Here is a 22,161-nt window from a genome sequence, read left to right as displayed (position 1 = left end):
CTTACCCCTCGCTTTGTGGGCGAGGAAAGTGCATCCAGAGCGGGCAGGAAACAACAGCGGATAAACCTAAGAGGGCAGCGGGAGGTGAAGGAGTGCATGTGTTTTGTGACACTGCCTGCCCATGGGGAGCCACTTAAATTCCCCCCTCGAAGACAACATTAAAACAGTTTGACTCAGCAGGTCCCTTTTCTTCGTGTATTCCCTCCCTCTCCAAGCCTGCACAGAATGGCCGGTTCTTGGGCCTCGCAGCTGCCCCTCTGGGCACCCCCCAGTGGGCACAGACAGGGTGCGCAGACCCTCCCGGGTGCGGGGAGGGAGGCGTGGGAGGGCGAAGGTCCTCGCAGCCCGTCTCCTGTCGCGCCGCCGCCTCCTGCTCCGCTTGTACACGGCAGCTGGCGCAGCAGCCGCCCATCCCCGCCGACGTGATGCGGGTTTGGAGGCGGGCCGCCCCCGCCCCCCCGGCACAGCCAGCCGGCCCGCCCGCTTGCGCGCCGTGCGGGGCGGTGGGGTGCGGTGCAGAGCGGAGCGCCGAGCATGGCGCGGCCGGCGGGCGGGCAGCAGCTACGGCCGGGGCCGAGGCCACCGCTACCGCTGCGGCTGCTGCTGCTGATGCTGCTGGGCGTCCTCCTGGTGCGGGGTGGCGCGGCAGCGGCGGCGGAGCGGGCCGAGCCGTGCCAGGCGCCGCGACAGTGGGAAGGGCGCACCGTGTTCTACGAGCACGGCTCGGGCCGCAACACGCGGGCCGCCGTCTCCTACGATGGCCCCAACCAGCGCCTCCGCATCCTGGAGGAGAGGAAGGCGCTCATCCCCTGCAAGAAGTAGGTGGCGGCGGCGGCGGCCGAACCCTGCGGCGGGGCGGGGCGGGGCCGGGCCGGGCCGGGCGGGGCGGGGCGGAGCTGGGATGGTCGGCACAGAGCGCGGAGGCGCCTCCGGGGAGGTATGGGGTGATGCGAAGCCGGATGGGGGGTCGTCTCCCTCGGCCCCCAGCGTTGCGGGCGGCACATCCCCTGCCTGAGACGGGGGAGCGCGGGGGACGCCAGAGGGGAGGCACCTGCGTATTGGGAACAACCGGCGGTAGAAAACCTGTCACCAGCGTGCCTTAGGTCCGTCCTCCGTACCTATGTGCATCAAGAGATTTATGATCAAGTGTCAGCTTTTCACCTTCAGAGGTATTCCCCCCTCCCAGCTGTTTTGTCTTTTAAGTGGAATGGGAAGCAGAACCAAAAATAGAGCCCAAAATGTGAAGTATAACGCATATGGGGAAGTAAAATGAAGATATTATACTCAAAAGTGAATAATGTCATGGGGGGAGGTGGGAGGTTCTAGCTCAGTAACTTGCTAACGTTTTACAAGTTCTCTGGGCACTCTGCGTCCTTGAGTGTCAAGGTGTCAGGATACATGTGTTATCTGTGATACAGTTTATTCATTCACACCATATAGCCCTGCAGGACCTCACCGTTCTTCATGTATCTGTTAAGACCATAAATAATCCCCCCAAATCCCTGTGTCATTGTGCGTTTCTTGTTTTGCTGAAAAACAAGCGTAGAGAAAAGCTGACTGAAGAAGAGCCTCTTTTTCTTCTCCTCAACCTGCCAAGCTCAGGTTGGGTAGAAGAAATAATCAGACCAGAGAGGCCTTCCTGAGTTTTTTCTGGCTACCAAGGATCAATGACTTTCGGACAACGTGTCAAGACATACCTGCCAGTGTGAGAGTAGCCAATCTGCCTGTGCCTCCACCTCTCCCACCTACAAATTGTTCAAATAATAGTGCATTAGTCCAGGGGATGTGTAAGACAAGGTAAAGACGGGCCTACAGATGCTGTATCATCCAAACTAAATGGTCTCTGCTCTTGAAAGATCGATAATCCTTTTTGTTGCTGCCTTTTTTTCTTGACAATCAATTTCTTACAACATCACGTAGTAATTGTTTCAATCTCTTCAAATACTCTCTGTGATCCTTTACAAATCCCCTGACACTCTTAAAACTGTTTTATGTGTTTCATTTTCAGGCTTAGCTTTCCCTCATTGTAAGTTTTTTTTCATCACTGTTTTCATATAGGAACCGTATGAGGAAAGTTAAAAACAACACACAGCTGTTTGCTGGTGTTTTGCTGAAATACAGCATAGAGTCTGACACTGGCCAAGGGGTGCTCATGCTTCCCTTCTTCTAAAAGTCCTAGGTTGACCTTCCTGTTTGACAAGCATAAAACTGTGCTACAAAGTCCAATGCAAGTTTGTTTGTTAATTCTAAGTTGTACTGAATTAATTTCTTCAAGCTTTTATTTGGAAACTTTATTTTAAGATTGAATAATTATTCTGCATTTTCTACTCTGGGCCAGATTTTGATTCTTGCCAAGATCTTATCTTTTTTCCATTTTTGATAAATATTTACTCTGGATTCAGTTTTTTTCTGGGCTAACAGGACTAGAAGGAGGCAGAGTCCAGTAGGATGCACTTGAAGCATTTCTCTGTTTGTTTTTTTTCCTATATTAATTTTTTGTTGTAGACAATTTCTGACCTGAGGGATCCTCACTGGGATGCTGACTGCTTTCTGCCATCCAAAACAGGAGAGGGGTTTTGTTATGTGTGCAGCTAGCATCTGCTCGGGGCACGACTCTTCCAGGGCTTCTGTTGAAGCCAGCGGAAAGTCTGCCATTGATTTCAGTGTGTGTTGAATTGGGTCTGGAGTTGTGATCACATCTTCGTTTCCCTGTGGACACAGTGAGTCATAATCTGAAACCTTCAAAAGTTAGAGGCAAGGGGATGTATCCTGTCTTCAGTAATAACTTGTCCCCCACTCTGCTTTGACGTTGACAGAAAGAAAGGGATAATTATACAAAATCAACAAGAAAAGTTTTTCTGGTCTCTAAGGAAATCTTGGTATAAATTATCACATTTTGCTCCTATCAAATGCAACTTATGTGCAGCAATCAGGGTTGGCCAGCAACCACGTTTTTCTACAAAGCATTTTCTGAAGATTGTGAATGTGAACATTAATCAGGCACAGCCCTGTTTGAGTTATTGACTGAGGTTAATCAGGGACGCAAAGATTTGCCTGGGTGGAATGGCTTGTAGGCCCATAACTGCAGGAAAATATGAAACTTTCAGGTTTTATTGTAGATAAATGTTTCAAATTCATGTCATTTACCAAGTGGTGTTTTCATACATACATCGACCCAGTAAAGCATACCTACATCAACCTCAGAAAAGTAGTCATAAGGTAAACATCCAGTTGCTGCTTCGTTAAGGTCACTTCTTCGCTCGTCAGTCATTGAAGAGCACCCGAGATGCAGTGACAACATTGGCTCCCCATTGTCCAACTGCAGTGTACCACCTGACACCTGAGCACACGCTTCACTTGCCAGACAACAAAGCAGAGCCAGCTCATTAAAGAGGCCTTTGTTGGTGGTTTCAGCCAGCTTGTTGAGTGAGCGTTTCTCTGGATCATACAACTGCCTGCCCACACTCTGGCTTAGAGTGTACAAACTTCCAGTAGTGATCCTAGGCTGAGTTTTTTAGAGGAGAACCTGTTCCAGTTGGATTAATTACTAAACTTTCTTTTTCACTTCTTTTACAGGCCCAGCCATAGCTACACTCTGCTTCTCTGTTTTCTCCAGTGTGCCATACCCTGCTGTTTTTTTCCCCTTTAGGATCAAATTTTTGGGAATAGACAAGGAGGGCAGGGACAGTCATGTGGTTTTGTGTAGTGTTCAGCTGATAGCAGGAGAGGGGAAAAGAAAACAAACCAGTTTGCATTGAGTCGATTGCACTATTTCCTATTTGGAAGAGGTCATGCCAGTAGGATTATTGTATAAGGGGAAAGGAGAGCACTTGAAACAATTCCCCAGAGCTCGAGACAAAGCTGCATTCATGTTATCTGTTAAACACAGGATGTGTTTTTTAATCCTTTATTGCCTATTATATGGAGTTACTTCTTTTTGTGCTCTCTGGATATTAAACCTTCTTCACTCTTGTTCAATCCTCTGTTGGCCACCAACTCAGGACACTTCAGAAAACAGGTAACAGTCATGAGCATGATTTACTGTTGGGGCAGAAGTGTTTCTTTTTAAGGTAGCTTCTAATGGTTTGGATTTGAAAACAAAATAACTGCAAACTGGCAAAAAATCCTGGCACAAAAAAGTCTAAACAAAAAAATCCTTCTGACTGCATTGTGGCCAGAACTTCATGTCTTCCGTCACCTTTATTTTCTTGGAGAAACAGAGCAAGAAGTGTGCTGTCTGGCACTGCTGAAGCCACTCAACAGGTGTTAATGCTCACTTATGAAAAAAGAAAAACATGAAGTGAGGAGCAGAGCAGAAATAATGCAGGTGGTGTTTGAGGGCTGGAGTGTTACTTATCCCATGCTGTATTCAGAGAGTTTCACACTTATCTTCCATCCTAGTTTCTGCAGAATGATTTTCAGGGGAGGCCCAATAACAGATTGTCCTACAAGAAATGTGATAGTGGGAAGAAAAAAATTTCCGTGTGCTCGGGAAGTCAGTAGGAGGAAGAAAAGAAGAAAATGCCTTTTTTTTTTTTTTTCTATGAGACCTCCATTGCCCATTGCAGAGTGCTCAGCACATTAGGATGCTTGTGTATTTGAGACTGTTATTGTTCTAAAAAATGTAACTGCTACTATGATAGAGGAGTGACAAAGCTGTGTTTAGAGAAATACATCTTGTCCGTCAGCTTGCATGTGTCAATCCCTGTCCTTGACTGAAGAGTAGCAGCACAAGGTCAGGTGCAAATATAACAACATTCATCTGGAGAAGAGGTGACGACTTTTCAAAATAAGCAGAGTGTGGGCACGTGTGTCTGACTTATCTCAACTACTTCTTAGTTGTTTTAGGATGTGTGATTGTAAAGGAAAAAACAGTGGTGTCTGACCTATTAAAACCATATAATCCATCTGTTCTGTGGTCATTGTGGTGACTCAATAGGCGAAGTATTGAGCTACCCAGAGCGACTGCAGATTTGTTTCCCAGACTTGGTTTTGGGAGTGGTTTCTGCAGTTTAATGTTTAGGGGAATTAACAACGGTCATGGGTAAGATTTTCAGAAATGGCCAAGTTGCTCAGGAACTCAAGCCCTATTTTTTAAGATTATGTAGAGTGTGCAGAATTCCAAGACCCTAATTTGCTGTGAAATATAGAAGTGAATTTTCCGCAATTTCTTTAAATCTAACATGAGTTCTTGGGCTCTAAAATTCTTCAGAAGCTGCTATGTATATCTTAGGAGAACAAGAACTAAGGGAAGGTACTCATACCTCATGCATTTACTTTCCTTCTATAGATGTCAAGTTCTTTCATGGATCTACTGCTGTTAAAGACTGTGAATTTGGAAAGGTGGCATTGGAAAGCTGCTGTGGTGGATGCAGGCTGGCAGTCAGATGCTAGGCAATAGCCTGAAGCAAGCAGCAGTTGTTCTAGTGGGAGTTGTGGGATTTTGGGGTATGGAGAGTTGGCTGTACAAACCTCAACTTCTGCATTTGCATCATAAGCCAATTTAAGTCAGTTTACTGAGTGGTGCTCCTTACAAAGGCAGCTGGTTCCTTGGAGAAGAGCACTGTACAGGGAGGGAACTGTGGTCCCTGAGGGCTGCATGGAAGAGCGTCTTGTCTTACTTCAAGTGTTCATTCTGTCTGTTTCTGCCTACAGGCAGCACCAATCACTTCCCTTTCCAAGATCTTGATCCTGTTGGAAGTCAGAGAGGCTATGCAGTTCAGGGAGGCACTGAAACTAATTGCTTTTGTTGTTACAGGTGAGCTGGTTGGGAAGAGATTAAAACACTGCTCAGGAGAGGCAGTTGAAAGTCTTCAGATATCCAACTGCAGCACTAACAAGCAATTGAACTCTATCATCAGGGGAAGTTGGGAACTGTTGGCTTAGCAAAGCTTTTGCTGTCTTGTATCCTATGCTTCCTTGAACAACAGCATTTTTGTTAGTTGTGGAAAAAAAAAAGAAAAGAAAGAAAAAATAAATAACTGAGTACGAATAAAGCAAATCTGTTGCTTTAAGGTGGGTGTTGAGTTTAGTGTGGTGTTCTTGAAACCCTTGTTTATGCTAAGTACTCTGGAGCCATTTCATACACTACCAAAACACAGCACACATCCAAACTGAACAAAATAAACCAGCTCTTAAATGTAAAATAGCAGAATCCACAAAACCCTTTAAAGCTAGAGAGAAAATGTAGATAAACAGTGTCCAGTGACCCCAAATTGATAATTTGCTAGAGTGCTGGTTGCTGTGCTTTAAAACCACTGTCAGACACTCGGTGGGATTGTTACTACCACATGAGTTAAAGATATTGTTGACTGGATGTTCTTAAAAATAGAGAAGTTCTCATCCAGAAGTTTTGTTTTTCTAAAATACATTGTTAAATGATAGTCACTGACACCATATTGTTGTTGATACTAGTGGATATTGGCTAAAGCCTTTTATCCATTGGAACCCTTTAAATTTAGGGGAGTACTTCTTTCTTACCTCTTATCATGTCTTCCTTGTCTGTTTGGACTCTTTGAAATAATGTCTGTTTGCGCTGAAACTTATGGCTCATTTTGTACTATTGGATTTTATGATAAAACCGTAAAGCAAAAACAGGGTTGCACTGAAAATGTAATATGCCTGTATCTCTGTAATTTAGACCAGAGCACCATTGTTTTCACAAGATAAATCACTGTAGTTTTTATTCTTTTTTTATTCTTTTTTTTTTCCCCCTTGGTTGAGGCCTAGAGTGAAGATGAAAAAGAGAGATTCAATGTTCTGTGCTCACTGACAGTTGATGGTGATGTGACTGCACAGCTAAACAAACAACAAACACAGTGAAAGACATCTTTATATTCATGATCTTAATTTGGGCTTCATTCAACTTGAGACCTGATGTAATTCGGGTGTCACAACCGACAACATCACACCTATTCTCACAGGACCTACACTTCTGTGAGGTAAAAAAAAGAAAAAAATCTGATTGTACATTGCTTTCAGAGAAATTTGAGGGATAAAATGATCCTAAAGACACTTTACAAGTTGATGCATTAGTCCTTCAATTGTAGCTAAGGATCCAGGTCTCCTCAATGTAAAACTACCAGTAATTTAAAACAGTTTTAGATATTCAAGACAGCATTTACTAAAATGCCTCCAGAAGTGTGCCTGTTAATGCAGTTCTCTAGAATCTTTTCTATCTGTAGGATCTCTCATCTTCCCATCCCAGTTTTGTTCACTGCAATTTCAGTGCTGGAAAAAAATAGGGTGTTGTAGGACACATTCTCTTTCCAAGGATGTGTTTTAACCAGTTTTCTATTGTGGCTGTAGCTGCCCCTGGGCTGAGTGGTGGTGTGTGCTGGTTCCCTTCATTGCAGGGGGAGGCAATATCCTCCGGAATTGTCCCAGCAGCTAGGGAACAGTTCTGTCATGTTCCCAGGAGCAGGATTTAGGAGGTACTACTGCATCTTGAAATTTGGGGAGAGCTAAGATGAGAGGGCACGCTGAATTATTCAGGACATGGTTTATCTTCCATATGCAGTTTAACAGTATTTTGCTTGATATGCCAAAAAGAGAGGGGGTTTGAATATGGTGGCTGCATATTTTACAGTTGAGAACATACTGAAAAGCTGAAGGGTCTAGGTTAACAAGCAAAAGATTTTTCACTTTTTGATTACTTTTGTAACTTAGGGCTGCAAACTTAGTGAAGTCAATGAGAACTTTGCCCTTGGCACAAGGGTCTCATCCTGGGACTTTATGTTAGGTGCACATTTGTAACGTGTGAGAGGTGCAAGAAATACTTTCTCCATTTCCAGTTCAAACTCAGCCTCAACTCCTGAGGCTGGTTCACACTGCCAGAACTGAAACCATTGTTATGCCTCTAACCTTATTGATGACAGCAGTGATATAATTGAGGTGGACAGCTTTCACTGATGTGTCATCTGAGTGGAACTGGAAGATGGAGTGATAAAACCTGTGCCTCTGGATCCAGTCCACACCCTACCTTTCCCAGAACTTCCAAGGATGAATTTTGGTAGGCGATTGCCAGTTAAAGGAGAGAAAGTGTTCAGAGAAAGAGGCAGGATGTTTAAATTATAACAGAAGACTTTTTTTTTAACCTTCCTTACTCTTCATTTTGCAGTCCATTTGTTCACTAACGTACATAATTTTCATGCTACTGGTATTCATTGGTTAGTATTGCTATTTATTTGTTCATGTGACAAGAGAATTTATGTGTAAGTTTATTATGTGTAGTTTAGAGGATGTTGCTTTTGTTCTTCTTCCTGTCAGAGGTCATCCTACTCCAAAAGTTTTCTTTTACGGATAGAGACCTGATTTGTTTTGCTTATCCATTTATTAACTGCACAGGACAGGTTTTCAACTGGATGACATTGTCCCAGAAAAGTGAAGTCAGTGAAATGGTACCAAATTATGCCTTTGTTGGTATGCCAAGTCATTAGCTTATGCAGAATTGAAAGGTATCCTGTCCTCTCCCTTTTGCTGTGAACTGATACTTAATCTTGTCATGGCTAGATGTTTCAATCCAGGAAAGGACAGTGGCATAATAACTAACACTAAACTATTCAGAAAAAGCATAAATACACATCTTTGCCACATAACATGGGTGAAGGTTAAATTTAAAAGAGCTTTGAGAAAGAAAAATGCTTGCCACAGTGGCCAGGTATTGAGAAGAGGTAAAAGTGGGAAATAAGAAGCATGTAAAAATGCTAAACTCTAGTTTTAATATGTCACATCAAGTGATTATCCCAGCCCTACTCAAGATTCTCAAACTAAGCAAGAAGATAAGGACCAGGGAAGTCTCTGGCAGGATGAGCCTACCTTGAAAGGAGCTTAGGAAGTTCTGGTCACTGAGTTTCTGTAGCTGTACAGGTACAACCTCTGAGAAAACATTCTGGCAATTTAGGAAACACACTTTAACTCCCTATTTTAATTTGCAAAACCATTTTTCCATTATTTTCTCTATGTGTGAAGTTAGAAACTAATACAGTCTTAGAAATGGACTGTTGAGAATTCAGGACAGGATTTTCTTATCGAGCCAGGGTTTAAGGCATCAGATCTCTGCAAAGACTGGAGGAAAGGGTCTTTTCCCATGCCTGTCACACTAGGGCTGCTTTCTAAAGAAATGAACTTGAGACCATCCAGCTGTGAATCTGTGTAGCTGCAGAAGCAGCAATCCAACTCCTGAACCTCATATTGGCTAGCTTCATCCCTGTCTTCAGATGGCTGTCATATTGACCTTACCTGTAGATTTGCAAGGAGTTGCGCGCTCGGCACATTTTCTCTCTCCTAAAGTATTTTACCTGTTGCTCTTCTTAACTCACAAGGGAAATTATTTTCTCCACCAAAGTGTTCTCAAGGCATGGTATAGTGTCTGGTGTACAGGGGAGGGGATGATGTCTGGGTAAAACAGGGCTACTTTGTGCAATATTTTGGCTCTTCTAGAATAAGGAGCATTATGCCCGGCATGACATTGCATAACATGAAGGTACCACTGGCCAGTGAAATTTCTCTTCACCTCTGCCAAGCAGACCTGTTTCTTTCAGATGTTTTTGTTTACTGCCTCACTTTTATGGCCCCAGGGGAGATGTATGTATGTTGACTAGAAACCTTAGATTCCACAGGGAAACTTTTTGTCCTCCCTAGGCTCCAGAGGATGCTTTTTTGCCTGTGTCATGGTCACTCTTCTATGCCTGAGAGTCATGAGTCAAGGACAGGATTTTCTGCCAAGAGTTTGTTCCCTTGTGTGAAAGCATGGATGGCTCAGCATGTGAGACAGTCCTTGTTTTGAGTACTGTATTAATTTCTGGAGCTGGTACCTCTTATAGTTTCATACCAGGTGTAAATTAGAGGTTTCCAATGCTAGCCTAAACTTTACTCATCCAAAACCAAACTTATGACAGGTGGTAGTAAGAAGGGAATCATTTGTTTTCATCTGATCTCATGCTTTTTTGTTTTCATCTTTTATAAACATACATCCTTGACAAACATTTATTCGAAAATCAGCTTAATCATTCTTTTGGGGGTTAAATGCGCATATTTGGCTTTGTGTCACACTTGATTATTAAAAGATGTTTCCCTTGTATCACGAAAAGTTAAAAAAGTAAGGTAACTTTTGCAGTTCTGATTTTTGCTCTGAGAATGTTATTAGAACATTCCTGCAGTCAGTAGTGCTGTTCCCGTAACTTAGCAATGAATGTATTTTTGCTTTTTCGTATTTTTGTTTTCATATTTTCATGATTTTAAAAATTTTTGGCATCGGGACATGATTTTGACAGGCATTTTGTTCTTATACAGTGTAGTTATTACAATTTTTCATTCTCTAGCTGCTAAGAGTTCATATGTCTGGGGAGCTACTTAGCTATTCATTTAATGAAAGCCTATTTTATCCCTTTCATTCCTTACAAAATTTACTCTTCCATTCTGGCATCATCCAGGCTATCCTTTGTCAGCTAAATCCAGCCTAGAGGTAACTTCCATCCAGCCTTCTGCCTTTCCTTGCTAAAGAGCTCCTTGTTGGTTTAATAATTGCCTGAAACGTGGATCCCTCTGTGTTGCTGCCCCTGTGTCCATGTTGGAGGAGCAGAAGGGACTGGATGCATAGGCTGGAAATTACCTCAGTCAATCACCCCTGTGGCTGAGGGTCAGTGGTATACACAGTCATATTGAAAGAGTAATTGAAAATTCACAGGAATATGTGTGGATGCCACACTGCATCTGCATAGCTTATTTCCTTTGCATGTGAGTGATCTTGGGACATTATTGATTTCTTGTCTGACAAAAATAGCCTGTAAGATTTCAGCAGTTAAGAAGATTTAGATTATCAGATACCACTGAGAGATACCAAATTATGCTAATTCTGGGGCTCTGTCTGCTTTTTTTTTTTTTTTTTTTTGGATAAATGAAAAAAGAAAATGTTTCAAAACTTAATGGAAATACATGTAGAACTGCATAACTGTCTGGTCCAACCCAACTGTCCCCAAAGAGCCATCTAAAAGCCACAAGTATAAGAGCACATAAGGTTTTTGGAGTTCTGGAAAAGTAAAAATCTTGACTGCTGCCTTCTTTTGGATTTTAGAAGGCTGAAACTTTTCTTTCTCTAGCTCCTCCCTAAATTATAACCAAAGCAATCTCTTCATTTCAGTTGTGTAAATTATTTTTTAATATGAAACATCCAAGAAGTGGCTTATCCTGAAGTTCATTAAACTCATTTGCCCTTCTCAAATGGAAAGTAATATTGCATACTTATTATTTATCTTATTTTCTATATGTATTCTTTTTCCTGAGGACAATTCATAATGGAATGTGATACTGTAACTGATAGCAAACAATGCAGAGGACAAAAATTACCACATTTATTGCAACATCTCTTATTAAGGTTACTTGTGATGAACTTTGTTTCTTTACTTAATTTAAAAAATAACAGTGTAATAATACTCTGCATATTTACCTTTTGGTCAGTTGAATAGTTCATAAGTAAATAATTCCAAAAATGTCTTCACTGACCCTTAATGCTTTCTTGTGGGGTAATGTGTTCTTCAGAATCTGCTCCTTTATAGCTACTGCCAAATATTATTTCATATTTTAGAGTGCATGTTCAAAACATACTGTCAGACACTTTATCAGGAAAAGTTTTATGTCTGTAACTAATATTCCAGGTTGTCTATTTGGAATAAACTGTTTTCTAATGTACATTTTCTTCAGGCTTTAATGAAGTGAGAAGAAAAGCCCCCCAAAACACCTCCATATAGTGTAATCCTTCTTACTAGCAGGATAAAGAACAAAAACCTCTGCCTTTATTCTGCTCTATTCTTATTCAGATCTTGAGCCCAGCTGCAGGAAAAAAGTGGTGTAAGATAGCAGTGAAGATAAATTACTTGTAAGACTTTCCACTGAGATTTTGGTCTCTGATGTTGCCCATCAGTTACTCTGTCAGTTCTGGAACTTTAACACTTACCAAGCCTTATCTGCTTTCCTCCTGTCAGTTCTTGTGGAGATTTGTGGTTGCTACTTCATTTGAAAATCAGATGGCTCGGTAGATAAGAGGGTTCCTAAAAATGTGGTGTGCACTTGCCATTTATTTTGGTGAAACCCTGCACAGGAAAACTGGAGTGAGGTGTGTGTAGCTGCTGAACAGCTGGAAATTTCTCCAAAAGTAGTCTCTCTGCGTGGAAACCTACTGTTTGTATGGATACCTGTTGTTTCAGAAATTAATGTTTCTGAGGGGAAATGGCCAGTTTTTCCTCAGATTTTCCAAGGGCAGTTTTGTACATGGCAGTGCTAAAGGCCTTTAAATACCCATAAGGAGCACAAAGTCCATCCAATGAACACAATGAAGAAAGATTATGTTTTTTGTTCTTTCACTATCTCTTAATACCATTTGCAACTGTGGTTTTATCATATTCAGATGCTTTTCTTGCCAGGAAACTTACAATTCTGCCATACTTTTAGGCAGCCAGCACTGGAAAGTTACTCGTACTATGCAGTTATGGCAATTCTCAGAGGATGTTTGTTATTTGGAGAGCAGAACTCTGTACAAAATGAGGAATTCTTACTACACTTAGTTCTCAAATTAATACACCACTGTTTAATCAGACCCAAATTTGTTGACTTACATCTTCTGTACAAGAAATTAATTTCTTTTTTCTTGTCTGTGGTGGTATCTGGGGACTTTGAGCAACCTGGTCTAGTTTAAGATGTCTCTGCCTTTGGCAGAGATGGCACTAGATGATCTTTAACCCAAGCCATTTTATGATTCTTTGATGACTTGGACGCTTTCTTGTATCGCTTCAAATACCTGTGCAGAAAAACACACAGGATTTGCAAAGCCAGATGGCTTTTTTACCCTAACTGTCCCAAAATAAAGTGGAAGGGACAAATTTGGATAATATACTTAATAAAGTGTGAAGGTGAGGCATTTCCCGTACCTTTTTGTAGATGGAAAAAAAAAGAATTAGGGAGAGTAAAAGAAGATAAGGGCATGAAAGTGGAGACACCGTATTTTATTTTGTTTATCCCCCTGTTACTGAGGAATGAAAATGGAAGAAACCACACAGCTGCCTCAATGTAGCAGAAGATGAAAAAATTGCTTTTGTTTTAATCTATTTTCTGTTCTACCTGTCTCTAAACCAAATGTAAACATGTAGATATTGATTCTCAAGAAATTTATGTCTATTCTTTGTTTACTTACATATTTATGTTAATTTTTGGTTAGTTACATTGACTATAAGAGTAGGTGATTTCCCAGCTTATGTACCTCATAACCATGTTAAGTTCCTAAATTCCTAAAGTAAAGTCTTCTGAAGTAGAAAACAGTCATTAAGAGATAAAAGACAAAAGTATTTATAATTTACATATGTCCAGAGTACCCAGTCTGTCACGTCAGTTGTGCTTACATAGTCAAGCCAGGTTGAAGTGGTGTACAGTCGGGTGATGTTTGAGGCAGTGTCAAATGTAGATACCACAACTGCTTAGCTGGAACCTGGTTAGGGAATCCATGGTGGTTCTTACCAAGTCTAAGACATGTCTGAAACATAGTTTATTTCTCTGGGTTTCCTTCCTCTGAAAGAAAGGAAAAAATCACTTACAAAGCTTGTATTATGTCTCTACTGAACTGAGATGCTTATATACTGTAGCAATAGTAAATATAAACGTTGTACAGTGAGTTCGATGGGCTTTGTGTTATAGTTTTTAACCATGGAAGTGTTCTTTAATTATTCAGTATTCTCCTCCACATTACACTAATGAATTATCTGCTGTGCTGCAAGTGCTGCACCATTTATAATCGGACTGGTCGTCATAACTTATGCCCCCAAATATCTGAATGCAGTTTCAGGCTGTAAAAATCCATAGATTATTTTTGTAGCTAATTTTTGTGTTTTTTTTTTTTTTTTTTAAAATGTCCCTTAAAATAATATGAAAAGTAGAAGACCATCTCATCATTGCTATATATGTATGATGTTTGGCAGGAACTTGTGTTAACAAGCATCAAATATAAAGACCAAAATGTGCTTAAATTGTTAGCACAGATTTTTTATACTGAAGTAGTGCGTGTAGAAATTGAGTTTTGTCAGACCTGTTCATAGCATCCTCCAGATACAATGCCCTTGAGGTATACCTGCAGTGTGGAGCACTGGGGCAGGCAGTGACAACATGGGGCTTGGTTGGTGCAGAAATCTTTTTCTGTCTTCTATTCCCTCGGTTGCTTCAGCAGTAAGCATGTTGATCCTCATGGTGGAAAGTTGCTGCCTCTCCTGGGAAGGGCTGATGTGTGCCACCAGGAACTCCATCAGGAAAGGGACCTTCAGCAGTACAGCAGTGCATCTCTGGCCAGTGAGCCTCCTGCCCAACGAGTGCCAATGCTGTTGAGCAGTTTGCCGGAGGGAGGTGGACCGTGGTGTCACAAACTGTGTTGTAAAATTGCTTTTGCTTACTGTCCTGTAAAGCTGTCCTCTACCCAGATACTTCCTGTAAGAAGAGGTGAGCAGCAACTGAATCATCTTCTTGGCAGGAATGAGTTTCCTCTACAATTTTTTCTCCTTACCAGCTCCCTGTTCTCCTTTCCTGTTCCCTAAATGAGTCCAATTACAGGGTTAATGTTATGCAGAGAACATAGGAGATGAAGTACACCAAGAGATACGGCAGATCAGAAAAAAATGGATAAATGAAAATGCTGCAAAGATTTCTCATAAGCAAATTCATTTTTTCCTGAGTTTCCATACTCTCAGAGGTATAGAATTTTTGTTGTTAGCTTTAGCAAGTGGCTCCATAAAAAAAGTCCCAAAGAGGAGTTTTTATGACAAAAAGATGTTTCATATAGTGTAAGTGTTGGTAGTTAAGCGTCATCATGGCTAGGCTTCGCGAACAAAGATCTGAGAAGGAGCTCTACCCACACTTGCTACAGCTGATGGCTAAAAAGGCCAATGCGAGATAGACAAGTCCAGTTGCAGAAGGTACAGCAGAAAGACTCCCCAGGTGATATAGATGAGACACAATTCTTCCTGCGTTGTCTTTTCTCCTCCAGAGTGATCCTGCGTGTGTTCTCAAAAGCAGCAGCAGCGTTATAGATGGTGTGTCTCCAGGCGTCCCGATTGGAGGCCAAAGTAGACCAATGATGGTGATCAATATGGCCAAGGCTGAGGGATTGTTTCAGGCAGTCCTTGTATCTCCTCTTCGGGCCTCCTCTCTTTTGGCAGCCAGCGGCAAGTTCCCCATATAGCACGATCTTAAGGAGGCAGTGGTCCTGCATCCTAGAGACATGCCCTGCCCAGTGCAGCTGAGTTCTCAGCAGCATGGCCTCAATGCTCGTGACTGCTGCCTGTTCAAGGACAGACGTGTTGGTCACATAGTCAGTCCAGTGGATGTTAAGGATTGTACGGAGGCAGCGCTGATGGAAGCGTTCTAAGAGACGCAAGTGGTGCTGGTAAATGGCCCATGATTCAGATCCATATAAAAGAGTAGACAGTACAATGGCTCTGTAAACACCGATCTTAGTACTTTTCTTCAGATGTTTGTTTTGCCACACTCTTTTATGGAGTTTACCAAAAGCTCTGTATGCCTTTGCTAACCTGTTGTCTATTTCTGCATCAATCTTACCGTCAGAGGAGATGATGCTTCCCAGGTAATTAAACTGTTGGACTGATTTGAGCTCTGTTTCACCAGTGGTGATATGGGGATGATGGAAGACTTCCTGAGGTGCAGGCTGATATAAAACTTCTGTCTTCTTCAAAGATATTAATTGCTTTGCCTAAGAAGAAAGCCCAAAAAATTTTAAAGGGGAGAACAAGAAATATCACAAAAGCCAGGATATATAAAGGTTGGCCTAAACTTGTGGAAATCCATTTCAGGGAACTGAGATTGCCTAAAATGTTATGTTTGCTTTTAAGCATCTCCTCAGGTTGACCATTTAAGATAGGTTGATAGCCATGATAGGGTTTAAACATTTTTCAGCTTATTTTTGGAACAGGTAATAAACACCTGATGTAGCCTCTGTAAGAATCAGTGAAACTTTTCTGGCTGATTTCAAAATACTTTGGGTCAGGTTAACGTATAATTTTGGAGAAGGGGCTACAGAGCCAGCTTTATCTCTAATTACATAATTGGTAGATGGAAATTGTAAACAGTAGCAGTTAGATGAGGCTCTGATATTATGATACGGAAAGAACAATTGTCTCTTGACAACTGGAAATGTGAGAGATGAGAGAGAAAATCTGACAGGCAGAAAAGTGGTTTCTGGTCATGCACTTCTCTGGGGGAGAGAATTCAGGAGTTTCTTGTGAAGTCTTTGAATAGAAAGTGTGTAGTAACCTTGGGCACCTCAATTTTGCAATGTATACTCTGTCACTGAATTTTAGAAAATACTGAATACTATCTCTCTGAAAATTTGTCCTTTTCAAATACATGTTGAACATCCAAAATATGAAGCAGTTCAAAATCACTTGTCAATTGTGAACGTCTTGCCCATTCAATGTATAAAATAATGCAATTAGAAGCAGCAAAACCTTGTAATATGCAAATATGAGTCTGTAATTTTAAAATAATTATAAAATACTTTTCACTTTAAAAGCAAGAGTTTCTTTCCTTTCTGTTATGATTATAGGAATGATAAAGGAAAAGCCTTTCAGCATGTACAAAAGTTCTAAATTCATATAATTAGGCAAAGCTCAAAGAAAACTATGGCTCCCTGTCAGTGTATGTAGGACACAGGGCTCTGTGTTAGGAAAACACCCCAAAATTAGGTAAGCATACCTGTTTAGTAAAGACTTCAGTTTTTATTTGTGTCAGATTCTAAATGGGAAAGCTATTTCTGTCATGTTTTAAGCAGCAGGGGTAGTCTAAACATGTTCAATAGGTCTAGTGACCTTTTCTTGACTAATGGAAAACTTTCAGCTGTGCCAGTGCAGTATATTTATACCAATATTATTTACAGGTCTTGCCCTCTTTGCTACTGCTTCTTGGAACTGTTCTTGAATGAAAAATAAACGTCTCAGGGTTTTAATACAATTAAAATGGTTATAAACATTCTTAAAAATAGAAATGTATGCTTAACCATGCTTCCTTTAGCTGACTACAGTGTCTTCAGCAACTGTTGTTTCTGTGATGGACTAACAGATAACCTGTGAAATGGTCCTGCATAACACACACTGATGTGTGCCCTAAAGCAAGTACTCACTAACTTGAGTGGTTTTGAAATTCATTTTTATCTATTAATTATGTATTTTCAGATTTTTAAGAACATAACTGAGGCCTGACAGTTTCTTGTGATGCATTGTGGGTATTGCTTACAGAGGATTCCTGCGAGCAGTATACTATGTGGTGACAGCTGAAAGCCACTTCCCGCCTCCCAGAGGTGGAAAAGTTGCTGCAATAACAAAAAGTACAAAAACTCAACAGATGACCACAGAAAAACAGTTTTGTGAAGAGCAAGCTTAGTAGATAGTTCAACCTTTTAATTACTCCCTTTGAACGCTGAGCATGTTTCATTTGAATCCTATCACCCCAGTCCTGATTTTAGACAGTATTTTTCTTTAATTCATTCAGGCACTGAAAACCACATGGTGGTGTAATTAGGGTTAATTTTACAAGTGAACAGAGCTGAAGGTCAGCAGTGTGCAGGAGGTGGCACTATCCCTCAAATACCCATTTGAAACGAGGTGGAGGCTCATTTCTCTGCTGAGGCTCCTCAGAGGGTGCCACTGTTGCTTTTGGGAGGTCTCAGGAACTGATGCCCGAAAGGTTGTTCTGCATCTTTGGGCAGGGAGCACTGTCAAGGATCCAAGTCATAGAACTGCTAATATCAGGACTAATTGATTAAGCTAGTCTGTTATCAGAAGGGAGGAGCAGCCATCAGTATTCTCCAATTACTTTTGTGTAAGGCTGGGAAGGTCTCCACATTGCCATATAACCTGTTCCTCCATCCTGGAGAAGAAAAGCTTTATATGGGGATGTCCCTGATCCCTGATTTTCTTACCTGTTCCTGTAAAAACTGGAATGTTAGAAGACATACAGACATTTTCAGAGTATCTCCTAAGTAAACCCTCCTTGCTTCAGGTAACATGGAGAACAATTGGTATTAATTTTTAGTTTTTTATACACTGGCCAGCTTATGATCCTACGTCAGTCTTGCTTTTGTAGACTAAACATGCTCAGCTTCTTCACAGGTCCTGTTTCTTAAACATCACACTGTTCTTGCTGCTCTCTGGACTGTGTCCAATCTGTTTATCTGCTCCCTTAAATGAGGCATCCAAAACCAGGAGCAGCATCAGCAATCTGGCCTCATCAGTGCTAAGCAGAGCAGAGTAAATTGCCTCCTTAATTGACACAGAACTGTAAATTTCCCTTTCTAAATCATTACTGTGTACTGTACCACATTTCATGGATATGTATTCAAAATGCCATTTCCTTTACAACCAAGGGAGCAATTAACATCTTCCTTAATTATATGTTTTCATTCACACAGGCACACCCTTATTTCTTGTAATTCTTCTGTTTTGCACACTTTCAGTCAGTTCCATCTGGAATTTTGCCATACTGACACATTGTATTTGAATCCAGTCACTAATTTATGCACTCACCTAACAATATTGCTTTTGATTGATAGCTGCTGAAGGAAGAAGAAAAAGACTTGCACATAGACTTCTGGTTGAAATGAAGTTATTTTTACACTGGAGGTGGGGAAGAAGAATGAAGTTCAGTGCCAGGATTTTTAGTTGCATTTATTTCCAGTGAAGTGAATCTCCATCTTTCACAAAGTTTTTTTAAAAATAAGCTATATTCAGTTCTTTGGATAGAGATACTAGAAACTTGAAATGTACTTAGCTCTGTCTGATTATCTGACCTGACTTCCAAATTCCCTTGAAAACAGACGCGTGTTTTTTATTTTTCACATTGGACAGATATCTGAAAGACCTGAATCATCCCTGTTAAGGAAATCATTGCAGATGGATGGTGGAAATCATTACATCTTGGGGCAGCAATCTGGTACAAGCGCATATACTCAAAAATTTTTCCAGGGAATATTCCATTGTGAAAGAAAAATTTGCTCTATCAGAATGGGGACCTCCTTCTCATCTGTTCCAAAGGGCTGTTCCTCAGACTTCTTCATGATTACCTTTTTGTCGTGGTTTTGCTTTGGGTTAATTTTGCTTTCCACCCTCCACACAATTATTACTAGTTGAGAGAAGGTATTTGCAGACAAAAGAGAGACAGGACTTGGGGAAAACAGTATAAACATTTATTACTAGTAAAATAAAAACTATAAATAAATTAAAAACTAAAGAACTATATCTACAATAATTTTTTATTCACGTTGAAGTGCAATATATTTACAGAAATACTTCTTCCCCTTTTATACCAGTCCAAGGAGAAGAAGTAGTCTCATTCTGTATCTTTGGAGTTCCAGCTCTCTTTCTTTTTCTCTCTCTAGTAACAGATCTTCAGCAGCAGCAGCACTTTCATTGCAGTTGGAACTTCTTTTCTCTCCTTCTCGCTCTGTGTTGGCTTCCAGGGCTGGGCTTACCTCTCTCCTGGGCTAAGACCGAAGGCTGGGGGTTACCCAGGTCCTGAAGGGTCTTCCTTCCATAGGCTTGCAAGGGGACACTTGCTTACTATGGATCTTCTTCCACAGGGTTACAAGGGATAATGGTTTAAGAGTCCACCCCTGTTTCCCTATGGAGGTCCCTCCCCATGGGAGAACAGTCCTTGATAGACTTCTCGGCATGGGTCTGGCACGAATCTACACACGCACGGATTCCAGCATCTCACATGGGCCGTCTCGCTTCAGCATGAGATTTCCTCAGGGTTACAAAATCTTCAACAGCAGTATAGATCCACACACACACGGATCTCAGTATCCCACCTGAGTCGTCACTGCTCCAGCACAGGTTTCCCTCAGGGTCACAAATCTCCACCAGGACTCTGCCTCACTTCAGTCCTTTTCATGAAGTTTCGGTTCTCTTTGGTACATCCACAGACTCTTCTATTAGCTGCATAGGGGGTCTCCTTACTTCAACACACTTTTACAAGTAGCAGGGATTACTTTTCAGTCTTTTCCCTGCTAAGGAGAGAGAGCAGAAAGGCAGGGGGGAAGCAAGCCTCCCCCCTTTCGCACTTTACTTTTCTTGCTGCAGTTTCAGCTGCCAGCTTCGACCTTGGAAGCTCCGTTATCTTTTGGCTGGAATTCTTCCACAGCAGTTTCTGTCCAAGCAGTCCATCTTTTAAACTTTTTTTTCTTCACTCCCTTACAAGAGAGAAGGGAGGACTTCAGTGCTGCACCTGCTCCCCCTACCCCGGCCCAAGCCGGGGGAGGAGGGAGTCTGGCCCTGCTCGGGCCCACTACTCCTCTCCCCTACATGGCTGCTGCTACTAATTCCAACTGCGCCAACAACCTTCTCTTCCGTTTTCTTGAAGATGTAATTAGCAAAGGCTTTACTGGACTTTTGATTGGCCTTTTTGTCCGGAAATTACCTGGACAAAACCATCCTCAGCCCCAAGGATGGGCTGATGGGCAAAACCACGACACTTTTATACAGGAATGCATACTGAAAGGCAACTAACTGACCAAGTATATGAATGATGGGATTTACAACCTCGATGAAGATTATTACAGGGCTCCTGAATTTCACATAGTCCCTTTTCATGGTGTCTGAAGATCCTTCTCTGTTTATACGCAGAAGTTGAGGTGTGTAAGAACCTGCAGTAGCCAGTTCAAGTTGAAAAAACTATATATTTTATTATTCTTTTATTCTAAATTGTGTATCTGGAAAGGGGGAGTATGTACATTTAGTTGTTTGTGATTAAGGCACTTCATTCTACTACACCTTTCTGATGTGTAAAATAGACATTATCATATGGGGCAGAGCTAAGGTCCAATTTAATATCCTGTTGCAGAGCCCAATTAAGAGAAATATGTGAAAACTCCAGATAAATCTGACAATTAGAATCATAGAATTTTTTAGGTTTCAAAAGACTTTTAGGATCATTGTGTCCAACAGTTAACCTGACACTACAAAGTCCACCACTAAATCATGTCCCTAAGCTCCATGTCTTTTAAATAATTCCAGGGATGGTGACTCAACCACTTCCCTGGGCAGCCTGTTCCAATGCTTGACAACCCTTTTGATAAAGAAATTTTTCCAAATATTCAATCTAAAACTCCCCTGGCACAATTTGAGGCCATTTTCTCTTGTCGTATCGCTCGTTCCCCAGGAGAAGAGACTGACACCTACCTGACTACAACGTCCTTTCAGGAAGTTGGAGAGAGCATTAAGATCTCCCCCGAGCCTCCTTCAGGCTAAACAGCCGCAGCTCCCTCAGCCACTCCTCATCAGACTTGTACTCCAGAACCTTCACCAGCTTTCTTGCCTGTCTCTAAATTAGTTCCAGCACCTCAATGTCTCTCTTGTACTGAGGGGCCCAAAACTGAACACAGTGTTTAAAGTGTAGTCTCACCAGTGCTGAGGATGGGGGGACAATCACAGCCCTAGTCCTGTTGGCCACACTGTTTCTCGTACAAGTCAGGATGCCCTTGGCTTTCTTGGCCACACTTCTGGCTCATGTTCAGCTGGCTGTTGACCAGCAACCTCAGGTCCTTTTCCACTAGGCAGCCTTCCAGCCACTCTTCCCCAAGCCTTTAGCACTTCATGAGATTATTGTGACCCAAGTGCAGGATCCAGCACTTGCCCTTATTGAACCTTCACCATTGGCCTCAGTCTGTTGATCCCTCTGTAGAACCATTGTACTCTCCAGCAGATCAACACTCCTGCCCAACTTGGTGTCATCTGCAGACTTACTGAGGGTGCACTTGATCCCCTTGTCCAGATCATGGATAAAGATATTAAACAGGACTGGCTTCAGCACCCTTGCTGCGTACTCTTCCACATGATCTGCTGCCCCACACTTAGTTTACCTGCCCTGTCCTTTAGTGCTTCCTAAGGGCTCCATTTATGCAGGGTAGGAAGGCTTAGCCACCATAACTCCCAAGCTTCCCAGCTGCTGTGGCATGAGCTGCAGGCCCTGGCTGGTCTCTAAAGGTAAAATTAAAAACAGGAACACAGGTATGGCTTTTATGTTGGGATATGTTTGGTTTTTTGCTTTTTGGAGATACTCTGAATCATTGTAACCATGTTTTTTCTGGCGCTCTCTACATGTTAAAATTCTGTTTCCTAT

The 22,161-nt window shown here is 41.7% G+C and overlaps 1 protein-coding gene across 1 annotated transcript in view; it reads left to right on the top strand.

Annotated features, from left to right (window-relative positions):
• Positions 1–594: 594 nt before the first annotated feature.
• The window catches only part of EPDR1 (ependymin related 1), a 34,207-nt gene continuing 12,640 nt past the window's right edge, over positions 595–22,161 (top strand). Inside the window, exon 1 of the mRNA XM_027891899.1 lies at positions 595–818. Coding sequence (XP_027747700.1) covers positions 610–818 — 209 coding nt within the window. The 5' untranslated portion in view covers positions 595–609. The remainder of the gene's footprint in view (positions 819–22,161) is intronic.

This window comes from Empidonax traillii, unplaced genomic scaffold (assembly GCF_003031625.1).
Source record: "Empidonax traillii isolate 1590-97213 ecotype Southwest subspecies unplaced genomic scaffold, ASM303162v1 scaffold14:size4059594, whole genome shotgun sequence".
NCBI classification, from domain to species: domain Eukaryota; kingdom Metazoa; phylum Chordata; class Aves; order Passeriformes; family Tyrannidae; genus Empidonax; species Empidonax traillii.
The sequence above is the reverse complement of the archived record's forward strand: the minus strand, read 5'-3'. Positions and strand labels throughout refer to the sequence as shown.